Below are 17,305 nucleotides of genomic sequence, written 5' to 3' on the forward strand. Positions count from 1 at the left end.
CACTTTAAATCCAGACTCCTCACAAGGGATTACCATCGATTTTATCAACACCTACGAGTTTAGAACAAACGTTGTGTCTGAGAACAAATACGAATTCGTAGAGAAGATAAATTTCGTAGAATTACAAAATAGAACAAGTCAGACATTATATATATATATATATATATATATATATATATATATGTATATATAAAACATCGATAAATAAAATATAATTTCATTTAACTCGTGATGGTTAGCATATTCGAAAATGCGTGACACAATATCTGAGTTTCCATACATATTTTGACAATGATGTAACATCGACTTATTAAAAAATTTGTACTTTTTATTTAAATACCATACATTTTTTATATTCTTTTATAATGCATCTAAAGTTCGATAATGATATAATTTTTTTTTTCACATTATTACGTTCTTATCTCAATTTTATTTCAATTTATCTTGCAATTTTAATAATATTAATTTTTTAATGATAAATATACTCATATCTACGATAAAAGCTGTTATAACATATATTTGGAAAATAAGTTGGTTTTAATTTTTTTTTTAAGATTTTGCATTTCAATTACATCTAATGTTAACTCAGATTCATTCTTCTTTATTTTGATACATACCTTTATTCATAATCATCCTTATAGCTTTATAAGAAGAATACTAGACCAAACACGAGATTTATCATATTGCATATATTTTTATCAATACGTCTTTTAGGATATTCCTTAAATATACTGAATAAGTCATTAATATTGGGCAGATCTAACGCCCAGTTTTATAACATTGTAATAATTGGAATGTCCATAATAACCAACAATATGATCGCTACTAAAGAACTTCGTGAGTACATGATGTATATTGTTATTAGAATTAAATTACTATCAATATTTTTGTGTATAGAAGTATTAATGTATGAATATTCGCACATATAATATTCAATTGGAAGTCAATATCAGAAATTAAGTAGTTCCCTTTTTAAGTATACCACTTGCTATACACACATCATCCCAAATCATCATTGATAGTAACATTCCAAAGGGAAGGAAGTTTCACCTTTGGAGTCATCATCTCGTTTTTATCATCACATTTTTTATATATCGCAAAATACGCTGTATATGTCAATTTCGCGTGGAGAAAAATTCAAATACCAAAATATCATTTTCCATGCGATTTTATCTTGTCATCGATTGACATTTATCGTCGAATGCGTTTACTATACTGAAATTATTTGATATATTGGCAAAAAATGTTTGCATAATTGGATTAAAATTTTCTTTTACATTATCACGTTGGTTAATAACGTTTTTACTTACAATTGTATCGGAAGTATGCTTATCTTTATCACTAATTAAATGAGGATTATACGGATTTGAAGTGCGGCTGCAAGTAGCAACTGTTGATTCGTCGTTCATTTCCAATAATGCATTTCTCATGTTTGATACTCCTATGGACGTCGAAGAATCTTTTACATGATTCTTCGTGGCAGTATCCGTTTTAATATTTACAGAAAACGTGTCATATAAGATCATCTAATAGAAATAAAAAATAAATAATTACTGCAAAAATCTTTATAGAAATATGTCTCACACTTTAGTTAATTTTATATTTTAGAAATTATTATATACCTGTACATTATTCGAATCACGAACTTTAAATTTAAGATCTTGTAATTGTACTGATTCTGGTATCAGTCTAGGTCTATCACAGGCGTTAGGGTTACTTGCAATTTCGGAGAACACACTGCACGCATTTGATGGGATACTGTAAAAACAATAATTGTCACTTAAATAATAAATTCCGTATTAATGAATCATTTGTTATCTTATAACTTACTGTTCATCACAGCCATTTCCTCTGAAGTCTGAAGGCTGTAATAATTTTGTCCATTTTCTTTTAACTGATGCTCCTTTTGGATGAATCCGATCATCTTTTGTTCTGGCATGGTCGTCTGTTGATTCATTAGCAAAACTGGTGCCTGCATTCCCGTCGCACTGTTAGAATCCCAAGACATACACTGGAGAGGAGGTACGGGGAAATCAATTTGATAAAATTTACTCCCCGCACCATAATATTTCTCATCATATTTTCCATTACGTTAATCGATCGTTAGCATTTATCAAATATAATATTTGCATAAACGAAATATAATATTTACATTTACATAAAGCACAAAGTTGGAGCTAAGATAACAATAATTTGTTTAGTGCGGGTAAACAAACAAATATAGAATAAATATTATTTATAACTTTATTTATTATTTTTAACTTTCTATGATTATATGATTGTTATAGAATGATATAATAAAAATATACTACATTAAATACTCACCTGTCTCAAAATGGATCGTATTTCATCTTTAATTCCCAAACCATCAGAATTTTGAGATGACATTTTTCTGTTAGTAAAATTTTGTTCTGTGTTCAATGATTGGTATGTATTACTATTCCGAACATGAGTAACAATTACATCTGCACTAGTAGATTGATCAGAAATCAATGATGAAGTATTGTTAATTTGGCTTTCTGTTATGTTATGATTTGTTAATTGCAGCTTTGAAGGAAATATATTTGTAGTATTGCTTTTATGAGAAATTTTATTCTTTCTATAATTACTTGACTCAAAAATTTGTTGATTCATGTAGGTACTTCTATCTTCCATACTTTTTTGCGACAATTCTACATTAATCGGATTTTTATTTTGCAGTTTAGCTTCATTATAGGAAATAGCGCTACATGAAGCTTTCATATTTTCTTCTAAATCATTTACTTTCACTTTTTTAGATTTATCTATCACCACAGTCTTTATTCCATTCGTATGAGTTCCAATTACACATATATTTGTTTCGTGCTTTCTTTTTGAGTTTATTCCAACTTCATTACAGTGACATTTCGAAGATGATAGTCTTGTATTTTTAGTTTGAAAATCTTCGGTATTACTAAAGTTCATTGAAGGACTAGAATTTAATTTACGATTACCTGAACTTTTCAGATCAGGTACATTTTCAAAAACTTCAGGCGATACAGATGTTACATTAGTAATCTTGATATTCATAACAGATGAATTATCAAAATTCCTATGGTTTTCATTTCCTGGAAATATATTATTTTTTATATTATCTATAATTACAGTTTCATATTCTTTTTGTCGCTTTTAAATTACCTGAAAATTTTCTTTCCTCTTTAATTTCATTATTTCTCTTTCCAGCCATCTCTGATTGAATAAATGAAATACTTTTGGATTGATCCAAATTATTTATTTTAGTTTTTGAATCATAGCTAGTAAGATTTTCAATGTTTAATCTTTTTGAAGTACTAATGATCTATACAATATGAATACATGATTAGTCTCCTATAATTTAATAATACTAATAAATTAATTGGTTGAATTACTCACTTCAATGTCATCTTCATCACTATCGATCAAGATCAAATCAATCTTGCTACTTGAAATCGATACTTGCATACTTTGAAAGTTTTTATCTTTAGTTGTTTGTAATATATTTTTTTCTTGACTTGATTCTAATGCACTTTTCCCCTGATTTTTTTGTAACACATTTTTTTCTCGAACTATTTCTAATATACTTTTTTCTTGATCTGTTTTTAATACATTTTTTTTTTCATCGGTTTGTAACACACTTTTTTCTTGATCTGTTTGCAATATAATGTTTTTTTGATCTTTTTGTAATACATTTTTTTCCTGATCTGTTTGCAATATACCGCTTTTTTGATCTTTTTGTAATACACTTTTTTCTTGATCTGTTTGTAATAGATTTTCTTCTTGATCTATTTGTGATATATTTTTATCTTCAGATAATGACAAAGCAACAACATTAGTACTTCTCCCTTGAAAATTTACTGATGATGTTGCAGAGACGTTTTGACTAGAACTGCTACAGTTATTTTCACATGCAGTACTATAATACATAAAAAAAAAAGTGTGTCATCATTAAAAATCAAATACTAAAAATCTGTAAGAACATGAGTGTGTAAATTTGTATAAATATATACATATATATATACATACTTTGTTGAAATTTCATTTGATGTTAGCTTAAAAGATTTAGGTGCAGGACATGCATGTGAATATGACAATATAGAAAGATTATCTTTATCTTGTGTACCACCCACAGAAATTTCTGAATCACTGGTATCTGTATCTATGTCACGATAGGTAATACTGAAAAAAACAGATTATAAGAACTACAGATTACATTAAAAGACAAAACAAATAATATCATTATAAATCTTTTAAATTTGATAATGATGAAGCATACATACTTTACTGTTTCTGGTACATTCTTTGCAGACTGCTTTACTTTATCTGTAAAGTAAAATAAGAATAAATTAATATACATTCTATTCTAATTAATATATATTCTAATGAATTTTTCCTAAGAATTTAAAAGAAATAAAATCAATAATAACAATAATTATACCACCTAATATGGATATACACTCATCACAGGTCCACACAGGATTGGCCCATTTTAATTGTCCACATGCCATGTGAATCCCTTGGGAACCACATGTCCGACATAAAGCTAATTCCCATTTTCTAGTAAAATAACATATATTATTCTAGTATACAATATTATGCAACATAATTCTAAGTAAAAGTAATAATATTATTGCCTTACAGAAATATAATTCTATTACTAAATTAAATCTACTACTCACGCATTCATGCTTGTATAATTTCTGCCTTTTGGACATAAACATGTCATAGCATCACAGCGGTCATGTCTATATAAAAGTTCTTGAAATGCATTTGGTTCAAGTTCCCAAGATGCATCCCTATGAAGTAAAAAAACATATAATATTGGATAAATAAATATTTTTTATAAATTAGATATTGCATTTCAGTATTAATCTTCCTATATATGCTTGTAGATATATTACTTACTGACTTGGGATGAAAATACCATGTTGTAACATTGCTTTTTGGAATTCTTTTTTATTATTACATAGTGGACACTTAAAGAAATAACCAGCATTCATAGCTAATTGCTACAAGAAAGAAAAAGTTATTAATACAAAACGTATTTATGTTTATTGATATTTTTAATTATTAAATATTAATTATTATTGTATATATTAAATAATTACAAGTTAATAAATAATTAATTTACCTGAACACACTTTCTATGAAACCAAGCATCCTTTTTACAGCAAGGTGCCCATAATGTCCCGATAAAATTTTTAGGATTAACATTATCATAACAAATATAACATAATGTATCTGTATTCTCCTTAACTACATTTCTTTTGTGTTCGTCAAATTTTTGTTTTGGCCTATGTTTTATACAATATGACCTAAAATTTTTATATTACTTTATTTCTATTCTATAATTATTATCAAATAATCAATAATAAATACAATGAATATCTTGATTATTAATCTAAAAATATATGAATTTATATGAGCCAAAAGGCTGAGACTTTTTTAAACACATTTAACTATTGACAATTACCTAAATTCACCAAAAAATTGATGAAGAGTTCCAGCTCTTAAGCCACAAGGATAATGAAATATCCGTTTACACTTAGTATTGCAACATCCTAATGTGGCACCATTTTTTTTGCAGTAAGAACATACCTTAAAATATAAATCCAAAATGTAAATATAAATCTTTATGGAAAATAGAATAATGTAAAATAAAATAGATTACAATGAAATAAACCTATCTTAATCATCATCTTACCAATCTTTTTCCTCTACGCAATTCTTTTCGTATATCTTCTACTAAAAATCCTAAAATACCTTGATTATCGTTACCTTTCTGTTCCATATTAGAAGATAATAACTAAAAGATAACGAATATTTATATAGTTTCTATCAATGCTAACACAGAAATAAAGTATAGTTAAAAATAGAATTCATTTATACTTAAGTACTTACCAAACAATAATAATGTGTAACAATACCACGATATTCATGAAATTTACCAAATTCTAATTCATTGTCTTCTGTAAGACCACAGAAACAACAAACTTTTAAATTATGATTCTTTGTAGACATTATTTCTACTGAAAAAATGAATTATCCATGTACGAATATTCACCATGTATATATTAAATAGATTAAGATATTATAATTATATGAATAATAATTTACCTAGAAAGTTTTTCCGATTATATTTATATATTATAAAAGATATCTTCCAAAGTATATTTATATTCCATGTTTCTACAAAACTACAAATTTCATTTTCCTTTATATAAAACGGATCATATATTCTTGCATAAAATATTCAAGCAGTAAGTAAAAATTTAACATTGCAATTTCTTCAAATCGTAAATCTTTCGGATAAATTAACTTTAAGAAAAGAATTATATTCTCGTATTGACAATATGCCATAAAAAAGACCAGTACATTTCTTTTTCGTAAAAACAAGGTACGTTCATGTCATCGTATACCGATCCAACTTCAAATACAAACAATAATACCACAGATTCATCATTTTTGTGTTTTAATTCTTCAGTAAATTCAATTTTATTTTCAACAACCAATACAGCATTAAATACACCAACATGAAAAATATAAACGATCAGTGATTGACCGGAATAAGACAAGACACTTTTTATTTCTATTAACAAACTGTACTCAACTTGCCTGTAAACGACATTTTAAACATGGCGGACAGCGGCAATTTTAAATCTACTATAAAATTAAAAATTATTTAAATTTTTTCCCTGATATTTCTGAAAATCATTAAGGTGCAATCAACTAAATATTTAAAAATCATTAATATATATTTTTAATTTTTTTCTTTAATTTTTCTTTCTTATTCTTAGAGATCATTACGTATTCTATTGGTAGATCGAATATCAAACCGCCAATTTATATCACGTGATTTATTAATCTGGTGTCTCAAATTATACGTAACTCAACTGAAATATTAATATTATTGATATCAGAATAATTTTGATCATTTATCGAATCATTAAAACTTATAACTATGAATAATTCAATATGTGATCATAATTTTATATTTTCAATATTCCTATAATATGATACACAGCAACAGTGACTGCAATTTTATGGTTGATCCAGCAATATCTTTGTTTAATTATCGATAAACGAATTCAATAGTTTAAATTTTTAAATATTATAAATCAAAATACATAGTAATGCTCGTATTAAAATTGTAACGTAAAATAATATGGTGAATACTCCTAGAATGCTTTACACTTTGATATTATATAGAATGCACATTGGTTTATTCTAGGGAGGTTGACTGAAAACTTTGAACACCATTGGAAAAGTAAATTTATAAAATCAAATTATAAAGAAAGAAGTATTTGTTTTTTCAAAAGTATTGTTTTGTATTATTAAAATACATAAATTCCGTGCGTTTCTACTTTATTTCTTATGTTAATATAGTAATGTATATTGCAATGAAAGTTTACAAATTTATATAAATGTATATAGTGATCCATGATTACACATGCGAATGGAATCGTCTTAACTTATTAACAGCGGCGTTTCATTTTAAGAACAGGTATGACTGATTTTAAATATATACGATACAATGCAGGATCATACTAAACAAATTAAAATAAAAAAACAATAAAGCGTACTTAAATAATGTAAACTTCAATAGCAAATTATGTACCGCAAAGGACTTGGTGTATTTTATATATACATATATATATACGTATATATATAGATGTATATATACACATATATATAAAAATATAAACGCATAGTTATTGCTTTTTTGTGTAAGTTTCATAATAGAAAATCAATCATGAATTTTTGTCGAATATTTTATCGTATAAACGTAAACGCTTTCGTCTTTTATTTAGGTTATGTTTACATCATATACTTTTATTATTGGTAAAGTAAACGTAATCCGTGAAAATACAACTATAAAAAAGTCACGATATCTTCATATTTAAAAATTTTATTTAGATTTAATATTTTTTATATCGAAACGAAATATATGTCGGATGATCATTTTTTATATAGAAATTAAATCAGAAATTAAAATATTATGCCAATGCCGTAAGCTAAATATATATACATTCTTCGATGATAGACAAAGGAATTCTTAAAAACTTTTCAAATTTTTTTTTACGGACATTACAATTTATTTATGCAAAATTTAAATAAATTTCAAAAAAATAAATGAATTAGCAAAGAAAACAGTTTATTTCTCTAAATTTCAAAACACACTGGCACGATTATATTTACATACGTCACTGGATATATTTTATGAATGGAATAGTTTAGACAAGCAATGAGTACACGTTTTCTAAATTAGTTCTATATTTGATCGTAAAAACGGTGGTTTTTGTAGATTGTAAATATCATAGATATTATTATGAATAAATATCTAATTACTATATAGTCTTTAATAAAGGAATACACTTTGGCATAGAGATCCCACTAGTGTTTGAAAATAATTCAATATAAATATGACATATGTTTTTGTTCTATATAGTCTAAAATATAATACAGAATTATTTCTTTGCTATATATAAAATATTACTATTAATTGTATGTTTATATATATTTACAAGCTAGAATATATTTATTGAATCGTAAAAAAATTTTTTACCAGTTAATACTTGAATGAATTCTAATAAAAAATTTTAAATTATAACATATACAAATAATATACAAAGATATAAAACAATAATTACAGCAGCAGTATATAACATTAAAAATGAATGGGATCATTCCTGAAATGGAACAAATAATTAGTCAGCTTGAACGTGGAACTGTGGTAACAAAATTTTTCTCAAGGAAACGACCAGAAAAAAAAACCTTAATGATACGAAGAGAAACTAGACAAATTGTTTGGTCAAGGAGTTCTACCTTTAGACCTTTTGACGGTTCTGGTAAGAAGTTTTAAGTTTCTAGTTAACGTTTAAAATTAATTTGTCATGTTTATATTTGATCATAGAAAAGATAAAATACTTTTCTATAAAGGGTTGTTTTACATTAAACTGTTCTTTATAGATTCACATTCACAAGCACACAAAAAATAAATTTTCCACCTAATATTTTAGGCACACTTTATACATGGTTATGCAGTTATATATCTACAGCAAAAATGGGCAGAATATTATCTGAAGATACTAGTTATAGGCCAAAAACCAGAAGGAAAAATCAGTGTCCATTTTGTATATGGGTGAGTTTATGATAAAGATAAAATCCATATCAGTTGTTGGATCTCATCCAGAAAGATACAATGAACTTGATAGATATTTGTAGACATATTATACTTGTCATTTATATTAATGTTTATTCTATTTGAAATTATTTAAAATTTTTATTGATGTATAATTAATTATACAAAAATAGAGTTTTTATTTCATTCATATAGGTGGTAGGTATGAAATATTAAAATGTTTACAATGTTTTGATCTCAGATGATTTAAAAATAAATAGTTATGCATTCTTATTTTATCTTTCCATTATTGCAACTTCTCCTTCAGTTTTGGTCTATCAACAATTGTGCCCATTACTACTGTTGATATATAGGATAGAATATTGAATACTAGAGGTATTATAGTACAATAAAAGTTACAGTATTATATGTCATGATACTGCATAAATATTTAGATAATATATTCAAACAATATTTTATTGAAGTTGTAATATCTAGGTAAAAAAATAAAAAAATATATGTATATCAATTTTTTTTAGTTGAAATAAGAGAGGTCAAAGAAGTTAGGATAGGCAAGCATTCCAAAGATTTTGAGAAATGGCCAGAAGATGCAAAGAGGATAGAAAGCTTGAGATGTTTTGTTGTATTCTATGGTTCTGAATTCAGGTTAAAAACTCTTTCAATATCAGGTGAATATAAAATACTTCTAATTATAAATCTTGTTGTTATAAATTTTGTTGATTTTTCTGTAATTTATTCATTCTTGATTAATATGTATTTTAGCTCTGAGTGAAAAGGAATGTGAGTTATGGGTTAAAGGTTTACGTCATTTGGTGCAAGATACTATTAATGCTCCATATCCTTTACAAGTTGAAAGATGGCTTAGGAAAGAATTTTATGCAATGGAGAATTCAAGAGAAACGTAAGGAATTTAATATCTACATTGTCATTCTTTTCTATAACTTAAATTAATGTTTGATTTTGACTTTAAAAACTGATAGTAAAACTGATTTAACAGAGTTACATTAAAGGATGTTAAAGCATTTTTACCTAGAGTTAATTGCAAAATTGCAACTAACCGTCTAAGAGAATTATTTCAAGAAGTAGATACAAGAAGCAGAAATGAACTTGGGTTTGATGATTTTGTTATTTTGTATCATAAACTTATGTTTGATCAGAATGTAAGTTATTTAAATTTAAAAATATTTGTCGTAAATATTAACACTTAACTTCATAATACAGTTATTAGTATATAATTATATCTTTTTATAGAATCTTGCAGATTGGAATAAACTATTGAATTATTCTAAGTCAGGACAAACTATTACTCTTCAGGAATTTCAAAACTTTTTAATCACTGAGCAACAAGATGCTTTAGGAAACAATGATATAGAAGCTTCACGTTTTATTAGAGACTATCTTCAAGATCCACAAAGAGATATACAAGAACCATATTTCACATTTTCTGAATTTATAGATTTCCTTTTTTCCAAACAAAATGATATTTCGGATCAACGATATAATCAAGTGACTCAAGATATGACTAAGCCTTTAGCTCATTATTGGATTGCATCATCACATAACACGTAAAAAATTATAAATAATCGCAATAATATATTTGATATTCTTTCAAATATTATATTTAAGAATCTTATTATTAAATATATAAAATAAATACTTTCAGATATTTGATGGGTGATCAAATAAGCAGTGAAAGTAGTTGCCAAGCTTATGTACGTGCATTAAGAGCTGGTTGCAGATGTATAGAACTAGATTGTTGGGATGGTCCTGATGGAATGCCTTTTATATTCCATGGACATACATTAACAACAAAAATAAAATTTCTAGATGTTATTAAAACTATCAAAGAACATGCTTTTGCTACATCTGAGTATGTATTATCTTAAAAAAATCATAGAACTATGATATACATGTACTGTTTGCATGCTTACATGCATTTGTATATAAATTGATCTACTTATTTATTTATTTATCATATATGTATATATGTATATACACATTTTTGTAGATATCCTGTTATTTTATCCATAGAAGATAATTGTACATTGCCACAACAAAGAAAAATGGCTATTACAATGCAAGAACTGTTTGGAAATATGCTATTAGTTCAATCAGTAGATAAAAATGAAACTTGTTTACCATCTCCATATGCATTAAGAAAGAAAATATTATTAAAACATAAAAAACTTCCTGATGGAGCTGATGAGACATCATTTCTTATTCGTAGTGATGAAAGTAGACAAGAAATGGATCTTAGAAATACTGTAAAAAATGGAATATTATACTTGGAGGATCCTGTTGATAGAGAATGGAATCCACATTTTTTCGTATTAACGCAGCAAAAGCTATTTTATACAGATACATTCTCAAGAGCTCAAGAGACAGAGCATGATGATGACGATGAAGGATGTATTCGAAGACCAACAGATGTACGTAGTAATACATTTATAAATATATTATTTAAAATATCTATCACATATATCAAATATCAATTATATGGTATATTTGTTTTATAGGGAGTACCAAATGATGAACTACATTTTGGTGAGAAGTGGTTTCATGGAAAGTTAGCAAAAGGCAGGGAAGAAGCTGAAGAATTATTACAACGATACTCTCATCTTGGCGATGGTACCTTCCTAGTTCGACAATGCGTTACATTTGTTGGTGACTATAGTCTTTCCTTTTGGCGTAAGGGCAAAGTAAACCATTGTCGTATAAAATTAAAACAAGAAATGGGTCAAACACAATATTATCTAATTGATACAAATTGCTTTGATAGTTTATACAGTCTAATAACATATTATCGCAATAATCCCCTTAGAAGTCAGGTAATTGCATTAAAAATGAAGTATCGCACATTATTTATATTTTCTTTAAGAAATAAGAAATAATATATATTTATTTAATATATAGGAGTTCTTAATTACACTCCAAGAACCTGTACCTCAACCAAATAAACATGAGGAAAAAGAATGGTGGCATGCAGAATGTACTCGTACTTTAGCAGAAGAAATGTTAAAATGCATTCCCACTGATGGTGCATTTTTAGTGAGACCTAGTGAAAAAGAAAGTAACTCTTATGCTATATCTTTTAGGTATGTAAATACAATAATTTAATTCTATATATACATATATATTATACAACAGAGAAATAATTAAAAATTTACTACATTTTATTTAATAGGGCTGAAAAGAAAATTAAACATTGTAGAATAAAATTTGAAGGACGTTTGTATACCATAGGAACAGTGCAATTTGAAAGTTTAGTTGAATTAGTAAATTACTATGAAAGGAATCCACTCTATAAGAGAATAAAGCTAAGTCATCCTGTCAATCAAGATGTCATCAGAAGAGTGGGTTTGGTATGTGACAGACTAAAAGCTTTTGCTAGTATGTATAATTACAAAAAATTAAAAGTTTATGTATAAACAAAAATGTGGAAGAGGTCATTTTTTATTAAACATGATATTAAAAAAAAATTAAGTTTATATTAATGTTATTAAAAATTACAATTACAATCTTTTTAAAGGATGCAGATGATGGATCTGTTTATGGTATACCTGGATACATGGACCCAACAAGTTTTGGATCTAAAGTAAGTTATATTTCAGAATGAATTCAATTATTACTAAATGTTATACATATTTCTGTAATAATTATAATACTACAAATAATATATTTCATAAATAGGTAACAGTGAAAGCTCTTTATGATTATAAAGCAAGAAGAGAAGATGAATTGACATTGGTAAAACATGCTATAATTACTAACGTGACGCGACAAAGTGGTGGTTGGTGGAGAGGAGATTATGGTGGTAAAAAGCAGCATTGGTTTCCAGCAAATTATGTTGAAGAAATAGATTATCAAGATAGTCCAGGAGATGTGAGTAATATAATTACTTGATGTACAATACAATTTTATCATATCAATTTTAGTCTACAGATTCTATGATGCTTGGTAGTCTTCAAAAGGGTTCGTTAGACATTATGGGTGCAGTTGTCGAATTAACATTAGGCGAAAGACCTGGTTTGGAATGGATTTTACGAATACAAAATCCTAGTATGTGTTCTGTATTTGAAGTGGCAACACCATCAAAAGATAGTGCATTAGAATGGATGTCAAGTATTAAAGAAACGGCACAGAACGCCAGTGTTAGAGTAATAAACCCATTTATATTTATTCGTATTTAATTACGATTAATCTCTCCAAGTTTGGAACTTTTTTTATATTGATTTCCATTTATAGGAAAATCAACACAAAGAGATGGAGCGAGCATGGAGGATAGCAAAAGAAATGTCTAATCTTATAGTATATTGTAGATCAGTTGCTTTTAATGTTGAACGAATTAGAGCAAAGGGATTTATATTCCATGAAATGAGCAGTTTCCCTGAAACTAAAGCAGAAAAACTCATGTGCCAGCAAGAAAACAAGTTTTTCTTAAAATATCATCAGGTAAGGACTATTTAATAAAGTATAGGCTTTTTTTTACAAAATTAATCTTGTGCTTACAAATATTATTGATTTAAATTATAGATGCAATTTAGTAGAGTATATCCTAAAGGTCAACGTATTGATTCATCTAATTATAATCCTGTGCCAATGTGGAATTCTGGTTGTCAAATGGTAGCTTTAAATTATCAAACTGGAGATAAATCTATGCAATTAAATCAAGCTAAATTTAAAGAAAATGGTAGCTGTGGTTATGTGCTGAAACCAGATTTTATGTTCAGAGATGATTTTAATCCTTATGACAAAAATTGCTTGTATGGAATAGATGCACTTAAAATTAGCTTAAAAATTATTGGTGCAAGACATTTGATTAGATCTGGAAGAGGAACAGCTAGTCCATTTGTTGAAATAGAAGTAATTGGTGCAGATTTTGATAATGGGACAAAAATAACAACCAAAACAATACGTATGTATTTTTTTAGGAAAAAAAAATATGTTATGTTTTAATTATATTCACATATTTTTTTTTTATATTTGAGTATTTCATTTGTTCAGATGACAATGGTTTTAATCCCATGTGGAATGAGTCTTGTGAATTCGAAATATACAATCCATACTTTGCTCTCATAAGATTTGTAGTACAAGATGAAGATATGTTTGGTGATAGTAATTTTATAGGGCAAGCTACTTATCCTGTATGTATTCATATTTGTTATTATATATATTTAATTTTTTATATTAACAGTATTTAGCCTTATTCCTTTTAAAATTCATTTATTTTATTAATTATTTTTAGGTCCGTTGTTTAAGAACAGGATATAGAAGTGTTACTTTAAAAAACAACTATAGTGAAGATCTAGAACTTGCTGCACTTTTAGTACACATTCGAATTATAAATTTTTCTGTAAATGTAAATAGTGATCTCTTTTCTTGTTTCTTTTTCAGATAATTTTACGAATATTTAATTTAATTATATTATTTATTTTTTAGGCAACATCGTGAACTAATGGAAAAAATTATTAAATGAGTAGATCTGATACACTGTCCACAATGTTTGGTATAGTGTTTCACATGTACATATATTTGATGAGTGTTCTGTGTGTACATTGTGGTGAAATAGAACCACGAATAATAACATCTTTTAAAAAAATGAAAATGATAAAAATGAATGTTATTTTCTATTGATTTAATTTGAATGAAATTCAAAGTAAAATCTATTTTTTAATAACTATAAAATATCATTGTGAACTTGGTTTTCTATTGATTAATCAAAAATAATATTTTATGTTATTGATTACTTAATTTTATAATCAGTGGACAAATATAATTCTTTGAAGTAGCATTTACTAGTTATAAAGTTAACTTCAATGGATGAAGTGGTACATATCTTTACACAATCAATAATTTTTAGTATCTTGTTACTATCATGAATTTTATTAATTTTTTTCTTATTTCATATATCATCGCATTTATTTTGATTATATGTTCCCATATGTATAGCTTTATAAAAAAATATACATTCAAATAGTATTTCTATAATACTTCCAATGTGCATTATTTATAACTAATAATCTACATTGTCTTATATTTATGTATCAAATCTATTATATTATATAAAGAAGTAAAGAAGTTTAAATGCGGTCAAATAGAAACAGCTACATGACTTTTGCACATATCAACAAAAAAATACAATATAAAGAAGATGGATAGTAACAAGTATTTTTGTGTAGTATATATGTTGAATTGTGAAATAAAAAAAAAATTTCCAGTAAACATAGGTTGTTCATTTTTTATAAGGAAACAATTCTACTGAATATTTTAAGAGTATAAAATAAGATAGCAAAGCTTAAATTATATATATGTTACATATTTGTATGTGATGTGTGCATGTATATATGTATGTGATATTACACAAAAGAAAAAAGTATTTTTGGATATTTATTCTTCCTAATTTTATATATTACAAATCGTAAAAGAAATAAAAACTGAATAGGAGAGACACAAATATCAATAAGTGCATTATTTATAATGATTTATAGAATTTGTTAATTTATGAAGATTTACACAGTTTTCTTAAGATATTCATCAAATAAGAATACAGAAATAGAAGCATCATGATCTGTCAATAACAGTTTCTTCAAATCATTTATATGTCCAGCTAATTGACGCACACAATCAGCCTGTTGTTCCATAAATTGTTCTTCTACATAATGAGCTATAGATGGATCTTGCTTGGTGTGATGTTGTGCTTTTGAATGAATATTTAAAGCTTCTTCTGCAAGTTGTTTTTCAATATCAAGTGCTTTAGCTAAACTATTAATTTCATTAAACTGTAATATTTTACTCTCCTTCCCCTGCAAAAAAAATTAATCAAAATTATATAAAAAAAACATACAATTAAAAAACCTTGTATATTTACATTTTTCTTATATCGTGGCAATTGATTGAAATTCATTCTACCACCCCTTTTGGTAATGAATTTTATTATATTAATAGCATCTTCCCACGTTTTATCTGAAAGTTTACGATATAATGCTTTAAAGCCATCTCGATTTGATTCATAATTTCCAAACTGAGTTGACATTAATAATAATTCATAGCTAGATTCAATATGAGCATTTGCGTATGCTTGAAGATCGGCCTGTAATTCCTTGATACTTCCAAATGTGGCATTACAATTCGGGAACAATGAGTTTTCTAGAAATACGATAATTAATAATATTAACAATTAAAGACATTTTATGATAATGTCGTCTTTTATTAAAATATTTTAGTTTTTTTTGTTTTGTTTTTATAGAATATAACTTACTATTTGCGGGAAGTGCAGATTTACAAGTTTCCTCAACTTTACTATAACAAGAATCTGCTGAGACAGTGATGAAAAGGGCACATAATATTCCTAGTAGAAACATCTTTGCTAGAGAAAAAAATATAAAAGTTTATAATTAAACACAATCATATATAACTACATCACAGTAGGGAACACACAATTTTAACACCATACTACTTATAACTCAATATAATAATAACTGTTTTTAAAATAAATACGAAAGATTGGTTATATTATATATATATATATATATATATATATATATGCTCTAAATTGAGACTAAATCAACGAGCGTAAACAAGAAGATATATTATAATTTCGTGGATTTTTACCAAAACGCTTTAAAAACCAGAAAGATAATCGACAATTTTATTTATTTCCCAAATAAAGCAAAATTGTTATGTCGATTGGAGTGTATGGTAAAAACGTATTTTGACAAATGCGAACTAAATAAAAACGGAGTGATAAATCGAGATGATATAAACTGTAAATATATTTTTGTTATTTTTATCAATCGCTTATATATTCACTTATTGCGTTATCGCATACAAATTACGCAGTAGAAAAAACATTATTTACATAGAAACTTGGATGAGTGACGAATTAGTTTTACCCGCCATTATTATAAAAGTCAGATTGGACAAAAAAGAAACATCGAGAAAATGCTTATCTTCTATACTGTATTGTAGAAAATCTATGGTATCTTATCACGTACCTCTCTGAATGATGCTCTTGCACTGTTGGATAGAACGTGAATACTCTCGCTTCGATGTTCTCCCAACAATGAATTACTAATTAACTGATGCGAACATTGGACTCCTGAGTAGTAGGATCTTGATGTAGAACGTGGTAAGGGAAATTTATGTAGCAGTCATAGTCACCTGATACGC

At 26.5% G+C, this 17,305-nt stretch overlaps 3 protein-coding genes across 9 annotated transcripts; 1 reads left to right on the forward strand and 2 right to left on the reverse strand.

The window, feature by feature from the left end:
* Positions 1 to 676: 676 nt before the first annotated feature.
* LOC122630314 lies at positions 677 to 6,620 on the reverse strand. Of its 7 annotated transcripts, none has more exons than XR_006327459.1 (17): positions 6,112 to 6,620; positions 5,896 to 6,023; positions 5,699 to 5,800; positions 5,468 to 5,592; positions 5,126 to 5,309; positions 4,900 to 5,003; positions 4,674 to 4,790; positions 4,436 to 4,551; positions 4,275 to 4,317; positions 4,021 to 4,173; positions 3,391 to 3,910; positions 3,157 to 3,316; positions 2,326 to 3,086; positions 1,831 to 1,988; positions 1,623 to 1,758; positions 1,311 to 1,441; positions 677 to 1,215 (listed from the first exon to the last, which is right to left on the reverse strand). XR_006327459.1 is itself a non-coding variant. In XM_043814685.1 (17 exons), the coding sequence occupies exons 2-17, from the start codon at positions 6,013 to 6,015 to the stop codon at positions 1,170 to 1,172; spliced, it is 3,066 nt and encodes a 1,021-aa protein (XP_043670620.1). In that variant the 5' UTR covers positions 6,016 to 6,023; positions 6,112 to 6,620; the 3' UTR covers positions 677 to 1,169. The 7 variants fall into 7 exon arrangements, 4 of the variants coding, with proteins under 4 accessions (XP_043670620.1, XP_043670621.1, XP_043670619.1 ...); XM_043814685.1 differs by having other exon boundaries at positions 677 to 1,526; positions 2,326 to 2,519; positions 2,610 to 3,086; XM_043814686.1 differs by having other exon boundaries at positions 1,311 to 1,526.
* A 1,937-nt stretch (positions 6,621 to 8,557) lies between these two features.
* Positions 8,558 to 15,358, forward strand: LOC122630398 (1-phosphatidylinositol 4,5-bisphosphate phosphodiesterase gamma-1). Its single transcript, XM_043814861.1, has 17 exons — positions 8,558 to 8,843; positions 9,655 to 9,804; positions 9,899 to 10,037; positions 10,134 to 10,296; positions 10,388 to 10,701; positions 10,800 to 11,006; positions 11,145 to 11,565; positions 11,653 to 11,964; positions 12,050 to 12,231; positions 12,321 to 12,498; positions 12,666 to 12,731; positions 12,827 to 13,018; positions 13,072 to 13,293; positions 13,382 to 13,588; positions 13,670 to 14,051; positions 14,141 to 14,280; positions 14,382 to 15,358. The coding sequence occupies exons 1-17, from the start codon at positions 8,669 to 8,671 to the stop codon at positions 14,532 to 14,534; spliced, it is 3,603 nt and encodes a 1,200-aa protein (XP_043670796.1). The 5' UTR covers positions 8,558 to 8,668; the 3' UTR covers positions 14,535 to 15,358.
* A 152-nt stretch (positions 15,359 to 15,510) lies between these two features.
* On the reverse strand, positions 15,511 to 17,279 carry LOC122630399 (ferritin-2 heavy chain). The gene is made up of 4 exons (XM_043814862.1): positions 17,131 to 17,279; positions 16,395 to 16,502; positions 16,005 to 16,282; positions 15,511 to 15,939 (listed from the first exon to the last, which is right to left on the reverse strand). The coding sequence occupies exons 2-4, from the start codon at positions 16,495 to 16,497 to the stop codon at positions 15,646 to 15,648; spliced, it is 675 nt and encodes a 224-aa protein (XP_043670797.1). The 5' UTR covers positions 16,498 to 16,502; positions 17,131 to 17,279; the 3' UTR covers positions 15,511 to 15,645.
* Positions 17,280 to 17,305: the final 26 nt, after the last annotated feature.

The sequence above is a fragment of the Vespula pensylvanica genome, chromosome 7, assembly GCF_014466175.1.
Source record: "Vespula pensylvanica isolate Volc-1 chromosome 7, ASM1446617v1, whole genome shotgun sequence".
NCBI lineage: Eukaryota > Metazoa > Arthropoda > Insecta > Hymenoptera > Vespidae > Vespula > Vespula pensylvanica.